This window comes from Leucoraja erinacea, chromosome 28 (genome assembly GCF_028641065.1).
Source record: "Leucoraja erinacea ecotype New England chromosome 28, Leri_hhj_1, whole genome shotgun sequence".
NCBI lineage: Eukaryota > Metazoa > Chordata > Chondrichthyes > Rajiformes > Rajidae > Leucoraja > Leucoraja erinaceus.
In genome coordinates this window covers 24,232,908-24,254,360 of record NC_073404.1, presented here as the reverse complement: position 1 = coordinate 24,254,360, position 21,453 = coordinate 24,232,908, and the positions used below count along the sequence as shown (strand labels likewise).

At 45.4% G+C, this 21,453-nt stretch overlaps 1 protein-coding gene across 1 annotated transcript in view; it reads left to right on the top strand.

The window, feature by feature from the left end:
• auts2a (activator of transcription and developmental regulator AUTS2 a) overlaps window positions 1-21,453 on the top strand; it is a 946,702-nt gene that overhangs the window by 257,665 nt on the left and 667,584 nt on the right. The window contains exon 2 of the mRNA XM_055657423.1: window positions 6,523-6,732. Coding sequence (XP_055513398.1) covers window positions 6,523-6,732 — 210 coding nt within the window. The remainder of the gene's footprint in view (window positions 1-6,522; window positions 6,733-21,453) is intronic.

The window sequence follows — 21,453 nt, the reverse complement described above, 5'->3', positions numbered from 1 at the left end:
GAAGCAGTTAGACAAGTGCAGGGATAGGATGGGTTTGGAGGGATATGGACCAAATGCGGGCAGGTGGGACTAGTGCAGCTGGGACATGCTGGCCAGTGTGGGCAAGTTGGGCCGAAGGGCCTGTTTCCACACTGTGTCACTCTCATCTGATCCGATTTAAAAAAAATTATCTTCAGTTTACACCGGCATCTGCAGTTCCGCCCTATAGATTTATGAAATATGTATGTGCGCAGGCTGCTACAGGTGACAGGAGGTCATGAAATTAAGTCTCGTATCAAAACATGAGCATGTAATCTAAACTGTTGTTACCAGCACTGTCCTTGAGGAGAGACGCATTGCCAAAGGTGCAAGATTTTAGATGTGATTGCTTAACAAAGGCTCCATCTGCTTAGACAGATGAATGCAAGCAATTTTCATCAACTCTCTGAGGGTACCTGGTACCCCAGAGAACATTTATCCTTCATCCTGTATATATGTGTGTGTGTGTGTATATATCATGTATACTCTTGCCCAGAGTAGGGGAATCTAGGATCAGAGGACATGCGTGAAGGGGAAAGGATTTAATAAAGAATCTGAGGGGTAACATTTTCACACAAAGGGTGGTGGGTGGATGGAACAAGCTGCCAGATGAGGTAGTTAAGGCTGGGACTATCCCAATGTTTATGAAACAGTTAGGCAGGTTTGGAGGGATATGGACCAAGCGCAGGCAGGTGGGATTAGTGTAGCTGGGACATGTTGGCCGGTGTGGGAGAGTTGGGACGAAGGGCCTGTTTCCACACTGTATCACTCCATGACTCTGTTAGCTGCCCAGGGATTAGACTGCATTTTATGGCCAAGTGCTTCCATTGTGTAGGAAAGAACTGCAGATACTGGTTTATATTGAAGGTAGCCACAAAATGTTGGAGTGACTCAACGGGGCAGGCAGCATCTCTGGAGAGAAGGAATGGGTGACCTTTCGGGTCGAGACTCTTCTTCAGACTGATGTCAGGGGAGTGGGCGGGACAGAGATAGAATGTAGTCAGAGACATTAAGACTGGTGGGAGAACTGGGAAGGGGATGGAGAGGGGGAAAGCAAGGGCTATCTGAAGTTAGAGAAGTTAATGTTCATACAGCGAAATGAGGTGGTGTTCCTCCAATTTGCGCTGGGCATCACTCTGACAATGGTGGAGGCCCAGGAATGGGAGGGGCAGTTGAAGTGCTGAGCCACCGGGTGATCAAGCATTTTCTATTTTTATGCAAGTAATTCTTTACAGGTTGATCAAGCCGTGAATTATTGCTCGGCAACCTTCACTGTTCCTTCATATGCAAGTTTATAGATGCAGCTCTGAAACAGGCCCCTCGGCCCACCTAGACCACACTGACCTGCGATCCCTGCACACTAACACTATACAACACACTTTGGGGTAATTTGCCATCTTTACCAAAGCCAATTAACCTACAAACCTGTATGTCTTTGCAACGTTTGGATTTTATTTCCCTCGGATTGCTTTAAATTTACATCCGATTTAATTTACATTTTTTAATTGTGGTATTTTACCATCTTCCAATGTCCCGGTTGCATGTGTCAATCTCCATTCGGTAAAGGTTAATTTGAAAGTCTGATTGGTGAGGTTAATTTGGGAATTGTGCTTTTTTTCCCCCCGTCGTGGTTTGTCGTCTGTTTGAAATTCTTCACTCTGATCTGGATCTTCCCCGCACCCCCACCCCACGCCAGAATACTGGCTCTCTTTGGGTGTCCTGGGGAAGTGGCAGGCGCTATTGAAATGCACATTGGGCGCGGCCCCCTGTTGTCGCACCTGCTGTTTCCCCTGGCTGCCACGGCTTTTCACCACAAAACAGCTGGCGTGGAGATTGAAGCGAGCGAGGCTTCACGGAACCCAGCACGTGTGTGTGCCGAATAAAAGAGGGAGCATTGTTCTTTGAACTCTTTAACCCACACTCGTTCCCACTGGAATACACAGCTGAGGGCACAAAAGGTTATGTTGTTAGCATAAGCTGCATGTGGCTGGCACAGAGCTAGCGATTTTTCTTTTAACAGCACGTGACGTCTATCGAGGTTCACCGTGACAGATGTATTTTGTGCACTTGGGACCAATATCCTCACGCCTCCTTTGGAAAGAAAGAGCCGTTGGGTTTTTTTGTGCTGCTTTGGTGCTGTTTGAAAACCGGCTGGAAACGGCAAGCATGCTGAGACTGGGAGGAGTGGTTTCTTCTCTTTCTCCTTGGGGGACGAGAATCAATCCATCCCAAAGGGCTTTTGGCGTTAAATCCTCTTGCATTTCTGCCGGTTGTGCAGAGCCTGAAGGGGAATGTGTCTGCACCATTTCAGACTGCCCCCACTGTGAGTGTGCGTCCATTATACAAAGCCCTTCGCCCAACAGAGAAAGCTTATCCAGACGTCTCCTAATAAATAATATGCCTTGTGGGGGAACAAAAATAACATTGCAAAAATTTTAGGACTTTTCAGTAATTACAGTTTCAGGCTGATCTGGTGCGCCTGGAAAATATGTGTGTGGTTACGTGACCTGTGGTTGCACTTTGAGTCACAGATTCGTACAGGACAGAAAAAAAACAGCCATGGAAAAACGAGGAAATGCAGGTGCCGGCTTGCACAAAAAAAAGGACCCAAAGTACTGGAGTAACTTGTCTCTGGAGGACATGGATACGTGATGTTTTGGGTTCATAAGACATTGGAGCAGATTTGGGCCATTCGGCCCTTCGCTGCACCATTCGATCATGGCTGGTCTATCTTCCATATCTCCTGCCTGTAAGGCAGCATCTCTGGAGAAAAGGAATAGGTGACATATCAGGTCGGAACCCTTCTTCAGACCTATTCCTTTTCTTGAGAGGTGCTGTCTGTCCTGCTAAGTCACTCCTGCATTTTGTGTCTATCTTTGGTGTAAACCAGTATCTGCAGTTCCTTCCTGCACGCCTAACTCCTGCCGTCTATCCATAACCTTCGATGCCCTTACTAATCATGAACATATTAATCTCCACTTTAAAAATACCCCATGACTTGGCCTCCACAGCCATCTGTGGCAATTAATTCCACAGATTCACCACCCTCTGGCTCAAGAAATTCCTCCTTGTCTCCATTCTGAAGGTACATCCTTTTATTCTGAGGCTGTGCTCTCTGGTCCTAGGCTCTCCCACAAGTGGACACCAGGAAGGGTTGGGACCCTTCCTTTAGCTGGAAGCCACGAGACACAAGATGACAGTGCAGGCACGTGCTGGGGACACGCATGTGGCTGTGGTAGCGAGTCTGGGCCAACACATGGCCACAGAGCAAGAGGGCAACAGGAATCGCAGAGGGGGGGGGGAGAAAGCAGAGGGAGAAAGCAGAGAGAGAAGCTCTCAGAAGAACTCTCGCCTGAGAGAGGAGGAGATCATCACCAACCTAGGCAGGCATGCCTTGAGGAGATTTTAAAGTGGACTAGTAAAATGGAGAAACAAGGAAGTGCAGATGCTGGATTACAAAAGATGACAATAAGTGCTGGAGTAACTCAACGTGTCATGCAGCATCTCTACAGAATGTGAATGGGTGACGTTTTGGGTCGGCACCCTTTCCAACCCAAATAGTCTTTATTTATATTCTCCAGAGATGCTGCCTGACCCGCTGAGTTACTCCAGCACTTGGTGTCATTTTCCAGACCATCTTGTCCGCACTGCTAGAGATTCCTATCCCTGCTGATCCCAATTGCCTGCATTATACCAGTTAAACTTGATGCTTTCCCATTTAGTTTGTTTTCTCCACTTCAATGTGAACCGTCTAAACTATGTTTTAAACGTGGCAATGTTATCACTGTGATTGAATACTGCTTCGGGACAATTTTGAAGGGAAAAGGCATGGACCTGATTGAAATACAAAACAATGTTATCTTGACCAAGAATAGAATGATAGCCGTGTCCAGTTTTCTGTTTTGGGTTTGGATTTCGGCTTCTGCGGTATTTTGCTGCAACTGAAGTTTTCTTTTGCTTGAAGGGGGCCTTAAAATTAACATAGTTGTCAATACTTGAGTGAATTCTCAGCTGTGTGTTTTGCTTGGTTGGTGGATAAATGTGAGGCTATCCGCTTTGGATGTGGATAAATGTGAGGTTATCTACTTTTTGGTGGCAAGAACTGGAAGGCAGATTGTGTCTTCTGAATAGAAACATAGAAATTAGATGCAGGAGTAGGCCATTCGGCCCTTCGAGCCTGCACCGCCATTCAATATGATCATGGCTGATCATCCAACTCAGTATCCTGTACCTGCCTTCTCTCCATACCCCCTGATCCCTTTAGCCACAAGGGCCACATCTAACTCCCTCTTAAATACAGCCAATGAACTGGCCTCAACTATCTTCTGTGGCAAAGAATTCCAGAGATTCACCACTCTCTGTGTGAAAAATGTTTTCCTCATCTCGGTCCTAAAAGATTTCCCCCTTATCCTTAAACTGTGACCCCCTTGTCCTGGACTTCCCTAACATCGGGAACAATCTTCCTGCATCTAGCCTGTCCAACCCCTTAAGAATTTTGTAATTTTGAATGGTGTCAGATTAGGAAAAGGGGAGGTGCATTGAGACCTGGGTGTCCTTGTACATCAGGCACTGAAAGGAAGCATGCGGGTTCAGTGGGCAGTGAAGAAAGCTAATGGCATGTTGGCCTTCATTGCGAGAGGATTTGAGTTTAGGAACAAGGAGGTCCTACTGCAGTTGTACAGGGCACTGGTGAGACACAAGATCACAGTGTAGGCAAGTGCCGGTGCAGTTTTGGTCTCCTAATTTGAGGAAGGACATTCTTTGTTATTAAGAGTAGGTTCACCAGGTTAATTCCCAGGATGGTGGGACTGACATATGATGAACGAATGGGTTGACTGGGCTTGTATTCACTGTAATTTAGAAGGATGAGAGGGCATCTTATAAAATTCTTAAAGGATTTGACAGGCTAGATGCAGGAAAATTGTTCCTGATGTTGTGGGAGTCCAGAACCAGGGGTCACAGTTAAAGAATAAGGGGTCGGCCATTTCGGACTGAGATGAGGAAAAACGTTTCCACCCAGGGAGTTGTGAATCTGTGGAATTCTCTGCCACAAGCCAATTAACTGAATGTTTTCAAGAAAGAGTTAGATTTAGCTCTTGGATCTAATGGAATCAAGTGATATGGGTGGGGGAGGGGGGGGGGGGAAAAGAAATGGGGTACTGATGGTCATCCATGATCATATGGGATGGTGGTGCTGGCTCGAAGGGCAAATGGCCTAATGCTGCACCTACTTTCTATGTTGCTTGTGTTGAGAAAGACTTTAAGATAATTGAGTTGCAGGAAGACCACTCCTCTCCCAATCCATAGCTCCCTGAAAGCAGCAATACAAGTAGATAGAGTGGAAACGAAGGCGTATGGTATGCTTGCCTTCATCGGTCGGGGCATTGAGTATAGCTTAGCTTATTGTCATGTGTACCAAGGTTCAGTGAAGAGCTTTTTTTTCTGTGCTAACTAGTCAGCAGAAAAGACATGATTACTTTTGAACCATCCACAGTTTACATGTACATGATAAAGGGAAAAACATTCCAAATGTTACATGACTGAGGTGGGTGGAGATGATTGTTGTGTTCGAGACACTTTCAGATATGCAATTGAAAATGGAGGGATATCGATCATGTACAGTAGTTGCGATCTTGGCATCATGTTTGGCATGGATATTGTTGGCCTGTCCTTGCACCATTCTGTTCTATGTTCTTAAATAGCAAATGCTTTCTGCAAGAAGTAAGCTGTGATAAAAGGCAAGAATTTTTTTTTAAAAAGAGCAAAATGGTAATTTAACCTGTTTTAATTTGAACAAACTAGAAGACAAATGCTTTCACTAGATCATATGTGAGCGGAGTAGAATTAGGTTTTCGGCCCATCAAGTCTGCTCCACCGTTCAATTGTGGCTGATCTCTCTCTCTCTCTCTCTCTCTCTCTTTCTCCCAACCCCATTCTCCTGCCTTCTCCCCATATCTTCTGACACACCGTACTAATCAAGAATCTATTTATCTCCGTCTTAAAAATATCCACTGACTTTGCTTCTGCAGCCTTCTGTGGCAAAGACTTCCACAGATTCACCACCCCCTGACTAAATAAATTCCTCGTACACCTTCCTAAAAGAACATCCTTTAATTCTGAGGCTATGACCTCTGGTCCTAGACTCTCCCACTAGTGGAAACATCCTCTCCACATCCACTCTATCTAAGCCTTTTAATCAATCTGCAACAACACCTGTTAAACCCTTGATGTTCCCACTCTTACACATTGTCATCGTGTTTTGTCAGCTTATACCAACATGTAGATGACTTTCAATCTCCACAAAACTGAAAATATCGACTTGGGTATCGGTTTGTGAGTTGGAACTGCCTTCATATTAGTACATGACAGTGCAGTCTTTGCAATCCAACCAGATTTGTTGCCGCATGTTGAACAAGTTAAAGTTATGAAATATTTGGTGAATAAATAAATATTGCTGTGGTGGTGGTAAGCACTTTGATTGACAGGATGCCTTTCTTATTGCAGAAGGACATTGCATTAGAGCCCCAGCAGCGCCTGGAGAAGCTTCAGAATCCCCTCGCAAAGAAAAAACGCAACGAACTGCAAAACGGCCTGAGCTTCCACGCCAACAAGAATAGACACAGTTACCGACACGGAAGTTCCGATCGGGAAAATTACCACAGATTTCGCCATGGCCATGGGAAGCAGAAGCGCTTTCAGAAGAGGCACAGACAGGTAGGATGAAATGGGACATCCCCCTAAATGAAGGTTTTACTTGTGTTGCGTTTTGTTCCACGCTGAAATGGCCAGTTTTCCCTCACCATTTTCGCAAATGCACAGTGAGTTGGCCATGTACACAAATGGATGGATGGAATGGTGGAGACCTGTTGTTTTCATGCCTGTCTGTTGTGCTTTGTGGATAAAGCCCTTTCTCAGAGGCTATTGAGAATACAGTGCAAATCCCAAGCTTGCTGCGTGTTGTGAATAACTCGGGAATGTCAGACTTGGCTATGTCGTTGATAAATATATTAGAGAGATGAGGATGCTACTCTCTTAAAAATGTTGTGACAAGCAGAACAAATTCAGCGGGACGTTATTGATTATTATTGGTTTTGAGGCCACAACCTTGAAGCTTATCGCCATTACAAAAGGGCTTTTTTTGTTTTTGTTTTTTGAATGGTGGCAATTCTTCCCTTCACTAAGATGAGCTGAAAAGAGTATTCTCTTGGCATTGCTGTCTGGAGTTGGTATAATTCACAGCATTGATATCATAAATTCTTGTTTGACTGCCAAAGAGTTGGGGAGCTGTTGGGATGTCGGGGATCAATAGACAGTAGGTGCAGGAATAGGCCATTCGGCCCTTCGAGCCAGCACTGCCATTCAATGTGATCATGGCTGATCATCCCCAATCAATACCCCGTTCCTGCCTTCTCCCCATATCCCCTGACTCCACCATCTTTAAGAACCCTATCTAGCTCTCTCTTGAAAGTATCCAGAGAACCAGCCTCCACCACTCTCTGAGGCCCTCAATAGCCTCAATATCTCTGACCCCAAACGAGTTGATGGTTGGTTGTCTGGATTTTTGCCCCCGAAAAAGCTACTTCAGGAAAAATGTTTGAAATGTATAGAAATCTCACTATAATGGCCGCAAATTTCTTTGCTGCAGGCCTTAAGGTTAAATCCTTGGATGTTCGGAGCTGGGACATGCACTGGAAGAATCCAGAGTATGGGCGCTGTCTGTATAGAGTTTGTGCGTTCTCCCCATGACCACGTGGGTTTTCTATGGATGCTCTGGTTTAAATGTAAAATTGTCTTAAGAGTGTGTAGTATAGTGTTAATGTGCGGGGATCGCTGGTCGGTGCGGACTCGATGGGCCAAAGGAGCCGTTTCCATGCTGGATCTCTAAACTAAACTAAAATTCCACTTCTCCTGCCTTCTCCCCGTAACATTTGACACCCTTACTAATCAAGAGCCTATTGCTCTCCTTTGTGAAAATACTTAATGTTTTGGCCTCCACAGCTACCGGTGCAAATGAATTATCTGGCTTTAGAAATTCCTCCTCGTCTCCATTCTAAACGTACGTCCTTTTATCCTCAGACTGCGCCCTCTGGTCCTGGCCTCTCCCACTAGTGGAATCACTGTCTCCGCATCCACTCTATCCAGGCCTTTCATTATGATGCAGCTGTGGTAGGGGAGCGAATATTGAAGGAAGTAGACATGGTTCCATTCGAGCGACCAATATTAATTTAATGAGTAGAAATCTTTGCAAGGCCTTGTAGAAATATACACTAATAGACCTGTTGTTCATCAGAGAACTGACTGTGACTGGGTTCTTTTTCTTAGTGCTTTCTTCCCATTTATCTGCTCCAGCATGTGTGTGTGTGTGGCTTTGGTTGAATTCTTCATTGGTTTGAAGAGTCCCTAGATGATGATGATAAAGTGGTGCTTTGGCATTATGTTCATTACTCTCATGATGGATTAATAACGTCAAAATGGCAACTGGCATTTCTCGTCCACGTCTGTGGCTTTTTGTTATTCAATTCGCGCCTGCAGTCTGCAGCATTATTTAGTCTGTGGCTTCGAGCAAGGGCAGGATGGCTGCTGCTCGGAGGTAATGAATACACAGCAACGCGTACTTGTTAACTTGACCTCTCGTTCAATTGAGATGAAAGACTGAATTAATGGAGCTCAAGTTTTGTGTTTGAACTGCGCAGGAACCAGGTCGTAACAGAGAGGGAGTCTGGAGAGAAGTAAGAGCAGAGATTATACTGAGTAAATGAGCCAGCAAGAGCAACATTTAGAGTATCTGAGTCGGGTGAAGTGTTGCCTCGGGTCAAATTGTCCGTGAGGGAGGAGAAATGGATCATGTTCTGAAGTAGGTTTAAGGAGATAATACATTTTATTGTATGGTATTGGGGGGGGGGGTGAAGAAAGGGGAGAGAGCGTGTTTGCCTGTTTAACTCGGATGTATAGATTGCACCTATTATACCTGCAAGTATTGCTGGCAGTGCTATATTCAAGTTAATTAGTGCAATTAATTAGGGTTATGCCTTTGAATGCATTAATGCTATAATGCAAAGATAAACAACGTTTTTAATTGGGGAATACCTCGACCCAGTCGCATTTGTTGCCTGAACCTGTCAGTTTACTTCCTCCCTACACAGTTTACTGTTTAGAGATACAGCACAGAAACCGGCCCTTCGGCCCATCAAGTCCGTATCAACCAGCGATCCTCGCACACTAACACTACCCTACACATACTCGGGGCAATTCACAATTTTACCAAGTAATTAGGCTTGGACTACAAACATGTATGTCTTTGGATTGTGGAAGAAAACTGAGAGCCCAGGAGAAAACCAACGCTGATCATTGGCAGAACGTCCAAACTCTGAATTGAATTAAATACATTTTATTAGCCAAATATGTCTACATACAAGGAATTTGCCTTGGTGATAACAACGCGATATACAGTAGACTATTAAAAATAAAGCACGTGAAGAATAAAATAAAATACCACAGCAAAAGGAGGCTACAGAGTTTTGGCTGTTGAGTAGAGCTACTACTCGTGGGGGGAAAAACAGTTTTTATGTCTGGCTGTGGTGGCTTCCACTGTCCGGAGTCGCCTTCCAGAGGGAAGTGATTCAAAGAGTTTGTGGCCAGGGTGAGAGGGGTCAGAGAAGATCTTGCCCGCTCGCTTCCTGGCCCTTGCAGTGTACAGTTCATCAATGGAGGGAAGGTTGCAGCCAATAACCTTCTCAGCTGATCGAACAATTTTTTTTCTGCAGCCTTTGGATGTCAGGCTTGGTGGCTGACCATGATGGAGAAGGTGAGGACAGACTCTATGATGGCGGTATAAAACTGGATCATCATTGCCTGAGGCAGGTTGTGTTTTCTCAGCTGCTGCAGGAAGTACATTGGGGCTTTTAGACAGCGATGGTGGCCTTCCATTTTAGGTACCTGGGGATGATGGTTCCAAAGAACTTGAATTACTCCACGGATGTGACTGTGGTTTTGTTGATGGCGAGTGCTGTGAGGGGAGGGGGAACTCTACTGAAGTCCACAATCAATTCCACTGCCTTAAGAGCATTGAGCTCCAGGTTGTTGCGATGGCACCAGGACTGTACAGAGAAGTACCCTTGGCCAGGATCGAAACTGGGTCTCTGGCGCTGTAAAGCAGCTACTCTACCACTGTGCCAACCTAAATAATGATAATTTCCTCATCAGTAAATTGGTCTTTCTTGGGACTTCCTTTGGTGACACTCGGATTATCTTTGATTGGACTTTACTGGCTTTGCCTTGCACTAAACATTGGTCCCTTATCATGTATCAACACACTGTAAATGGCCTGATTGTAATCGTGTATTGTCTATCTGACTGGATAGCATGCTGCAAAAGCTTTTCTCTGTACCTCTGTGCACATGACAATAAACTAAACTGAGCTGAGGGACATTTGTTTGCCCAAGGGGATAGAAAATCATCTAAAGATTTCTGTTATGTTGCTTGAAATCATGGTTGAAATTTCGTAGAACAATAGTTTTCACATATTTCAGGGCAGAAGCCGTGAGAGTGTACTTTGTAAATTACCACGGCAACTTAGCTTGGTGAAGGTTAATCTCTCAACAATTGGCTTCTTTCCCAGCCAAGATAAATACAATACGAGCCAATTATGGACATCCTGCTAATGACAATGTTTCATTTTGAAAAGGAACATTTAATCAGACATTGAGTAATTCCCCATGTGTTTCGCTATTAATATGAACAATTACACTCGGAAAACATTTTCTTTATCTCTGTGGTGTGAGCAATAAGATTGTTGTTGTTTGTTGAATGCAGTGTTGATTTAGTGCTGTGACTTCTGCAAGGACAACATCGCTCAGCCATACTGCTTAATACTGAGCACAGCACAAAATGCTGGGGTAACTCGGCAGGTCGGGCAGCATCTGCAGAGGGGATGTAGAGACAGATAACGCTTTGGGTCGGGACCTTCCTTCAGACTGATTTGGTCTGACGAAGTGTGGCACGGTGGTGCAGCGGTAGTTGCTGCCTTGCAGCGCAAGAGACCTGGGTTTGATCCTGACTACGGGTGCTGTCTCTACGGAGTTTGTACGCTCTCCCCATGACCTGCGTGGGTTTTCTCCGTTTCCTCCCAAACTCAAAAGATGTACAGGCTTGTTGGCTAATTGGCTTGGTAAAATTGTAAATTGTCCATAGTGTGTGTCAGATAGTGTTGGTGTGCAGGGATTGCTGGTCAGTGCAGACTCGGTGGGCCGAAGGGCCTGTTTCTGCTCCATAGCTCTAAACTAAATCAAACCTAGGGTCCCTACACACCTTCAGTTTGAAGAAGGGTGACACTCCAAAACTTCACCTGTCCATTCCCTCCACTGATGTTGCCTGACTTGCTGAGTTACTCCAGCGCTTTGTGTTTTGCTCAAGATTCCAGCTTCTGCAACTTCTTGTGGCTCCTCATGCTTAATTTTGAATGTGTTTTGAATTTGCCGTTTAGACATGTCAAATCTTAGAGAAGGCCTGTAGTGAAAATAGATACCAACCTCTAGAAGAAGGAGGCTGATGGCAGACGCAAAGCGCTGGAGTAACTCAACGGGTCGGGCAGCATCTCTGGAGAAAAAGGATGGGTGATTTGTTGGGTTGGAGCCCTTCTGAAGATGGCTGAGGGCATTGGCTCGGAACAGCTGATGTCTCATGATCTTATTGTATGGTGTAGCAGGAACGAGGGGCTGAGTGGCGTCCTCCTACTTACTGTAGCTTCTTCAACTGATACCCATTCACTCACTTTTGACTTTGTGAAGGTGACATTGTCAGATCTCAACGACATATAGATACAGTGCGTGCAATGTTTCCCTCATTAGTTGGTGAGCTTGGCTACGTGACAACTGGTGTGCTTCGAAGCTGGTCTGGAAAAAGGATCTCGACCCGAAATGTCACCTATTCATAAGGTCACAAGTGATAGGAGCAGAATTAGGCCGTTCGGCCCATCAAGTCTGCCATTCAATCATGGCTGATCTACCTCTCCATCCTAACCCCATTCTCCTGCCTTCTCCCCTATAAACCCCCTGCCACCTCCTCCCATCTCCCATCAGGCAAAAGGTATCAAAGTGTGAAAACACACACCTCCAGTTTCTGGGGCAGTTTCTTCCCAGCTGTTATCAGGCAACCAAATCATCCTATCACAACTAGAGAGCAGTGCTGATCTAATGTCTACCTCATTAATGACCCTCGGACTATCCTTGATCGGACTTTACTGGCTTTACCTTGCACTAAACGTTATTGCGTTATCATGTATCTATACACTGTAAACGGCTCGATTGCTATCATGTAATGTCTTTCCACTGACTGGTTAGCACGCAACAAAAGCTTTCCGCTGTACCATGGCACACGGGACAATAAACCAAACTGAATTGAGATCTGAAAAATTAACTATAAATGGTCTATTTTTGAATCTCATAATTTCAACAGAATTGTGATTTGTGTTCAGTGATAAACCACGATAAACTAAACTAACCTAACTATACTTGCGATATCTTGCACTAAACATTATTCACCTTATTCCCTTTATCACGGGTCTGTACATTGTGGACGGCTCGATTGTAATCATGTATTGATCTTTCCGCTGGCTGGTCAGCGGGCGATCACGGTGGCGCAGCGGTAGAGTTGCTGCCTTACAGCGAATGCAGCGCTGGAGACCCGGGTTCGATCCTGACTACGGGTGCTGTCTGTACGGCGTTTGTACGTCCCCTCTCCGTGACCTGCGTGGGTTTTCTCAGATCTTCAGTTTCCTCCCACACTCCAAAGACGTGCAAGTTTGTAGGTTAATTGGCTTGGTAAATGTAAAAATTGGTCCTAGTGGGTGTAGGATAGTGTTAATGTGCTGGGATTGCTGGTCAGAGCGGACCCGGTGGGCCGAAGGGCCTGTTTCCGCACTGTATCTCTAAACATAAGCTTTTCCACTGTACACGTGACAGTAAACTAAACTGAAACGGGCGGGGAACTGAGGCTGCTGTAATTGGAGGGCATTTTACACGGTCGTCCCTGCCACTTGGGCAAGGTGCAAGCATGGCAGCACGCAATGTGGGAGCTTGGGGCTGGGGGGGGGGGGGGGGAATATTGAGAGTGGAGTGAACAGATGGAGTGGAGAGCAGCTGACTACACATTCTCAGCATGCACTGACAGCATCAGTACCAAGCAATTTACAACGTGCTATTTACAGCTTGGGTTACAGTCCTCCATTGGTTCAGAGTGCTCTCTAGCAGCTGCTTTCATTAATAACTTTCTGGGAGCTGTTAATTGAACATGAAAATGTGTGTGGGTGGGGTTTCTCCATGGCAGGCAATCGTGTTTCGACGAAGGAGAAAAGACTTGTTGTATTGTAATGGTAAATGGGGGCAGCGATCACGTGCTTCCCTTTCATGACTGAACAACCGCAAGTGACTGGCTCTGGCGGCTGCAATAAAACACAGCGCGCGCCTTCCTGCGATTCGAGCGACTGCTGGCCGGCGGAGATTAGCTCGCCGTATAATACCAGGTTCTGCAGCCAGGGAGCTTGTCACTCTGTGATGTGGCAGCTTCTCCTTGTGGACTGGCGATATATATGCAAGGTGTTTGGTGCCATGAAATGATTCTTTTGCGGCGCTGGTTTCCCTTTTAATTTAATTTTAGCTTCAGGTTTTTCATGTACCTTGTGTGCCGTGACTGTTGGCAGACCAATTACCCTCTGGGGATGAATAAAGTTCTATCGTATAGTATTTGTCACGTATACAACTGCGCAGTGAAATCCTTTTTGTGTTCATCACACATGCTGGCGCCGCCATTTTTTTTTGGTGCCATTATTCCAAAGTCCGGTCAGCCCGCGCGCTCGATGGACCGGAGCAGTTCCCGCCAACCGGCATCCCTCTCCGCTCCTTGCCCGGCGGGGCGTGCCTTCTGCAGCCGACCTTGAAGGCACTGGAGGCGTTACCCCCTGCTCATCCACCTACCGGTCCTAGCTCCTCGCGGCCGACGTCTCTACAGCTCCCTCCCGGTCCCACTGACCGACGAGCCTTCGGGTGGGTCTCACTGTTCAAAGTAGCGACAGTCATTGCCTAAAGAGAGTTGATCACATCCTAATAATGGACCTGCTTTGGGGGGGGGGGGGGGGGGGAAGACACATAGTGCTGGAGTAACTCAGCTGGTCAGGCAGCATCTCTGGGGTACACTGATAGGTGACTTTTTAGGTTGGAGCCCTCCGACTGATGGAGAAGGGATGGGGTAATGGGTGGGCAAGGAGGATTTTGATGGGCAGATTGTTTGAACAATGGCAAAGTGATTTTTAAAAAACCCCCCAAAAAAACCATGAACCTGAAACATTGACCCTGTTTGACCCTCACCAGATGCTACCTCACCTGTTGAGTGTTTACAGCGTTTCCTGTTGTGTTAAAATTATGTCTTCAAGGACTGAGGTCCAATGTACTTCCAAGAAGGCAGGGTTGGTGGGACCTGGTGCGTGTTAACACATGCATTTTGGATGGCCCCAGGTTGACAGGGGAGAAATAAAGGGAAGGGTAGACAAATCAAATTAATCCCATTTCTATAGATGTCTATGCATCTGCAGTTCTCTAACTATGGGACCCTCAATGTTGTTGGGGAAGAGTGATGGCAGATAACACCAATAAAACATACGGTTCAAATGGATTATTCTAGGCAGTCGATGGACAAGTGAGCAACAGCGTTGTTGGGTCATGGGTGATGACTTCAACAGCGGATGAATTGGGCGATTGAGTGAAGATAGACATCAGCAGCCTTCGTCATGCCATGGACATGTGGTCATGGTCATCATCCTGGATGCAGCCACGTTACCACAATACAATACAATTTGGCGCAGTTCACATTTGTGCAGCACACAGTGTGATCTTGTGACAACGATACAAGATCAATGGGTTTGATCGTTTTGCACTGAGATGGAATGAATCTCGGCTCGCAGACTCATTTGGTGTTGGTGGAGAGAACGAGAGGTGGGGGTGCGGCAATCTGGACATTGTGATGCAACTGGTAGAACTGTTGCCTCGCAGCGTTAGAGACCCGGGTTCAATCCTCACCTCGGGTGCTATCTGTGTGGAGAGTGCACGTTCTCTGTGCGATGTGTGGGTGTTCCAGTTTCCTCCTGTATCCTAAATACATGCAGGTTTGTCGGTTAATTGGCCTGTGTAAATTGCCCTTAGTTTAGAGGGGGGAAGTGGAAGTAAAAGGGGAATAACATACAACTAACGTGAAGGGGTGGTTGATGGTAGGTGTGGACTCGGTGGGCAGAAGTGCCTGATTCCATGCTGCATCTTTCTGTTGGCACACTTAAAGAAACACATTGCTCTTTTAGTTAATGTAGCAAGGGTTGGCTTTTCACAGGGTTAGAGGAGGCAGCCAAAGATAGAATGTTGGAAGACACTAATCATCGGTGGTAGACTTGCGGCCTTGCAGCGCCAGAGACCCTGGTTTGGCCCCGACCACGGGCACTCGTCTATACGGAGTTTATGCGTTCTCCCCATGACCTGCTAGGTTTGTCTCCGGGAGCTCCGGTTTCCTCCCACACTCCAGAGATGTGCATGTTAGTCGGCTAATTGGTTTGGTTAAATTGTCCCGTGTGTGAGCGTGTGTTCGTGGTGGTGCGCGGGGATCGCTGGTCAGTGTGGACTCAGTGGGCCGAAGGGCCTGTTTCTGCTCTGAAACTAAACTTTACAAAACCGAGTGATAACCATTGAGATATGACGAGAAGCCTATGTGCCTGCGGTTCTCCAGCTTCTGATGAGAATGGCATCGGGTGGCAGAGTTCTCTCCGGAGATTCCAGGCGCCCGAGTCATAAAGCGGAGAGTGACGCCGTTTGATTGCAGCGAACAGTCAAAACATTTTCACGGAATCCAGCTTTGTTTGGAAAGAGCAGGCTGCGGTGGGTCCCTGGCTCCCTTTAGTAGCAAGCTGCTCGGTAATTAAAAGTGAGTTGATGTGCAATTAATGAAGTGCTGGAGTGTGGCACCATGTACGTCCACTGGAACACACAACAATCACTACATTACCACAGTAATCACTCCGCGCACGCACTTGATTGGCCCATGAAGTGGTTTGAGAGTGTCCTACAATCGTTATTGCCTGGAAATTTGATTGCAAAAGCACGGCTTTTATTATCCTAATACAGTGGGGGATTGAAAATCAATTTAACCCATTCCTTTGAAAGTGGCAATGCTCCTTAAAATGGTTGCAAATGATACCCCTAACCCTCTCCTGTTTTTTTTTGTACATCATCTCTCCTAATGTTAGTCATAAACCTTCCCCTCTTTAGTTCTTGAGTGTCCTAAAGAAGATTTTGGTTGTCAGTGAAGCGTGGTGCTGTAAATGCTATTCCAATAGCTTTTTGATTACTGCTGTTGCAAATAATGATAGAAATCGTGTGAGAACGAGCAAAAGATCCATGGAAGCTCCAAATGAATACAAGGTTTGACAACTGGTCATCAATGAAATCAATTACTTTGGATGATGATTCTTTACGAAACTGTAATCGCCTCGGACTGGCAGCTGAACAAACTCTCGTCGGAGTTGTTTGAGTCTGGATGAAGGTCTGTTAGGAAAAGGAGCGCAGAGATGGTTCCCATTGAGTTTCCGTCAGCTGTCGGGAGCAGAATCTACGATTACCACCTCATCTTCCAGAGAATACACTATCTAATTGTGAGTGCTGTTCTATTAGGAGACACCCACTTGCCACCGTTCTTCTCCTAAAGATACGAGCATTTATTCAGTGGGCGAATAATTCCAATCTTTTGGCATTGGTAGAACAATTCTAAAGACGGGACTCTGGTATTTTTTTAACCATTCACTGGAATGAGTTGTCACACAATTTGGTACAAGTTGTAGATTGTCCCTAGTGTGTGTGGGATAGAGCTAGAGTATGGGGATCGCTGGTCGGTACAGACTCGGTGGGCCGAAGGGTCTGTTTCCGCACTGTATCTCTAAATTGAACAAAGTTTCTCCATCCCGTTTCCCAGCACTTGGCCTATAGATGTCTATGCATCTGCAGTTCTCTTACTATGGAGTCATCAGTGTTTCAGAAGGAACTGCAGATGCTGGTTTCAACCCAAGATAGACACAAAGCTGGAGTAACTCAGCGGGTCAGGCAGCATCTCTGGAGAAAAGGAACAGGTGACGTTTCGGGTCGAGACCCTTCTTCAGACTGAGAGTCGGGGGGGGGAGGGGGGGAAGGAGAGATACAGACGGTGATATAGAGAGATATAGAACAAATGAATGAAAGATCTGCAAAAAAGTACCAATTATAAAGGAAACGGGCCATTGTTAGCTGAGGGCTAGGTGAAAACGAGTTACAGACAATGAGACTCAACAAGATGACTTAACAAGAAGATAGTACGATCTGGGTGGGGGATGGAAAAAACTCAATGTTGATGGAGAAGAATTATAACGGATAAAACATAAGGTTTGAATATTATTCTACACAAAGTCGATGTACAATTTCATCTTTTCCTCACCTAGTACATTTTCGTGCCTAATCTCTTGAATTTATACTGGAGGTTTAATGGGTTTATTTTTTACGTGGGGAGATTGTTTAAGTGGGGGTTTGACTGTTTGAAAATACCATTATATTTATTATAAATATTTATTTTCCATGGGAAGTGTGAGTTGCCAGTAAATACACTTTGGGGAAGGGGGATGGGAGGGGGGGGGGGGGGGACCTTGTATCGAGAGTGCTGTTGAGGGGGAATGAATGCCAGGAAAAATAGAACGTTCTGGAAATAGAACATTCTGGCAATATGCAACTGAAGCGTAGGGGTTTCTGGACTTCAAACAGAGCAACCATATTGAATAAACATTGTGACAGCATCGATGTTAATCTGAAGTGCCCAGGGAGCTGTTTCAGTCCCTATGTTCAAGGACTTGATCCACTTAGTGCTTTCTGACTTCGAAACGAGACAAGTGAGTTCTTCAAATAACAACCTATTTATTTTCATTATTGTTCCTGCATTGTGCAGAAGTCCCGACAAGTATGTACTTGGCTTGTCGCCAGTCATTTGGGTGCTTTTTGAGCTCCCTATCGCAGCGTGCCATAATAATTGACTTTTTTTACCATTCCTAAAATATTTTTTGGCTGAGGATTTTATAGAACAGTACAGGCCCTTCGGCCCACTATGTTTGTGCCGAACATGATGGTAAGTTAAACGGATCTTATCTGCCTGTACATGATATCCTTTATTTCCTGTACTTCCAAATGTCTATCTAAAAGCATCTTAAATGCCAGTGTCGTATCTGCCTCCTTCACGCCCATCCCATGACATCGTCATCCCACTACTCATCAAAAATACTAAACATAGAAAGTAGATGCAGGAGTAGGCCATTCGGCCCTTTGAGCCAGCACCGCCATTTAATATGTTCATGACTGATCATCAATAATCAGTACCCCGTTCCTGCTTTCTCCCCATATCCCTTGATTCCATTAGCCCTAAGAGCGAAATCCTAACTCTCTCTTGAATACATCCAGTGAGTTGGCCTCCACTGCCTTCTGTGGCAGAGAATTCCACAGGTTCACAACTTTCTGGGTGAAATGTTTTTTCCTCATCTCAGACCTAAATGGCCTTCCCCTTATTCTTAAACTGTGACCCCCTGGTTCTGAACTCCCCCAATATGGAGAACATGTTGCCCCGCACATCTCCATTAAACCATCTCCTTCTCACCTTTGTAGCAATGCCCTCTACGTATAAAATGGTGCCAAACCTGGGGACTCTTGTACATGGTCTCAGTGGGTTATTTCAATACACTTTGTTCTTCGTCTAAGATTGTATTTATGTATAGTAATAATTTACTGAATTGTTTAGTTTAGAGCTACAGTGCGAAAACGGGTCCTTCGGCCCATCGAGTCCGCACCGACCAGCGATCCCCGCACATTAACACTACCCTACAGGCACAAGGGACAATTTTACATTTATACCAAGCCGATTAACCCACAAACCTGTACGTCGTGGGAGGAAACCGAAGATCTCGGAGAAAACCCGCGTGGTCATGGGACTAACGTAAATCTCCATACAGACAGCGCCCGTAGTCGGGTTGGAACCCGGGTCTCTGGCGCTGCAAGTGCTGTAAGGCAGAAACTCTACCGCTGCTCCACAGTGCTGCCCCTACAGTATGCAAAAAGAATGTCACTATCTCGGTATATGTGATCATAAAGAAGCCATTGAACAAGTCAACTTTGCCCCTCCATATTTTCCAGAGATGCTGCCTGGCTGGCTCAGTTACTCCAGCACTTTGTGTCTTGTTTTGTAAACCAGCATCAGCAGTTCCTTGTGTCTATATTGAAGTTTGAATAATTAATACAATTTGAAATGATGGCTAAAAAACAAATGACAAGCAAAATGATAATGGAATCATAATAGAGAACAGAGAAATAATGGAAAGAAATCAAAAATAATCAATTTTTATATCCCGAATAATATTAAAATGCAGAGAAAGCGATCCCAGCTTTGCAAAATTAAATATTCATGCTTGAGGATATTGTTTAGCTACAGATCAATTTATCACTGTTAAAAATTCACTTGCTTCGAATGCACCAGCTCAAATTCTTATGCCAAGCTTTATGGATAAGTAATGTGTTAGTCTGATAGTTTTGTACCATTTGCTTTGTGTTAAAACATTTAGGAGTTTGGTTGTGGTTTTTAAAGACCTATTGAGAAGCAGGGCAAAAGAGTCGCAGGTTCCTAATGTTTCGTGTTTAGTTTAGAGATACAGCACGGAAAGGAGCCCTTCGACACACCGAGTCCACACCGACCTTCGATCCCCGCTTACTAACAATATCCGACGCACACACTAGGGTCAATTTTACATTTATACCAAGCCAATTAACCTACAAACCTGTACGTCTTTGGAGTGTGGGAGGAAACCAAAGATCTCAGCAAAAACTCACGGGGAGAACGTACAAACTCCGTAACAGACAAGCACCGGTAGTCAGGATCGAACCTGTTGTAAGGCAGTAGCTCTACCGCTGCGCCACCATGCCCTTTAGTTGAGCATGTGCAGACCCTGAAATTTGGTTTCTCACGATTAATTGAAAGGCAAAGCATGCTCCACTAAGTCCACGTTGACCATCGGTCACCCATTCACACGAATCCAATGTTATCCCACTTTGATGTCCACTCTTGACACACCAGGTGCAATTTAAAGAGGAAAATTAACCACTAACCTACACGCCTTTGGGAAGTGGGAGGAAACCCGAGCACCTGGAGGAAGCGGTCACAAGGTTTCCTGATACCCACTTTCACTGTTTATCTTCGTTTATAAGGTTTACCAGTTTTTACATGCATGGACATTCCATCCAAATAACGTTCTGTCCTCGCTCTCTCTTTGACACGCGTGCACATTTCCACCCAAGTCTCCAGGCCACATCGAAGAAAGGGATTACGTGTAATTGTTATTATTATTTTGGGCTATGTGGGGCGGCACAGTGGCGGAGTGGTAGAGTTGCTGCCTTACAGCGCCAGTGACCCGGGTTTGATCCTGACTGCGGGTGCCGTCTGTACGGAGTGCGTGCGTTCTCCCCGTGACCGCGGGAGTCTTCTCCAGGTGTTCCGCTTTTCCCCCTCATTCAAAAGACGTGCAGGTTTGCAGTTTAATTGACTGCTGTAAATTGTCGCCTGTGCGTCGGGTGGAACTAGTGTATGGGTGATCGCTGGTCGGCAAGGACACAGTGAGCCGAAGGGCCTGTTTTCAACGCCGTATCTCTGAACTAAACTGAGATTGCATCTCTCTGACTGGAAATCGAGCAATCTAGGTGGAAAGACCAGAAACTTGCCACTTCCAGGTAGTTTTAATCCTTTTTGTCTCGGGAATGTTTCAAGGTAAATCTGATAAAATGTGCAGAGAACAGATTTGAGCTAATTCAAGGGGAAAGAATATTCTTGTAACGCGTTGCATTTATTTTAATAATACATGCACATTCTCATTAATGGTTCAGCGAGAGGTACTGATTATCCTAATTAGTGTAAGTTTTATGCATTAAAGCCCATCTGCTTCAATCCAATATGTAAAACCTATTTTATGGTACCATGCCTGTTCGAATTCAGATGGGTGGGTGGCATGGTTGTTGGAACCACAGGCAGTGAGGATTATTGAGAATCCCTGATCCAAATACACTCTACCACTACTTTGAGAAAATGCCCCCAGTGTGTAAGTGGACTGTAGAATCCAGGAAAAGGAGGCGGAATAAATGGAATAGTGTGAAAGACTTCACATGTTATAGGAGTGGAATTAGGCCATTCGGCCCATCGAGTCTACTCTGCCATTCAATCATGGCTGATCTCTGCCTCCTAATCCCATTTTCCTGCCTTCTCTCCAAAACCCTTTACATCCGTTCTAATCAAAAATTTGTCTATCTCTGCCTTAAAAGTATCTACTGACTTGACCTCCCCAGCCCTCTGTGGCAA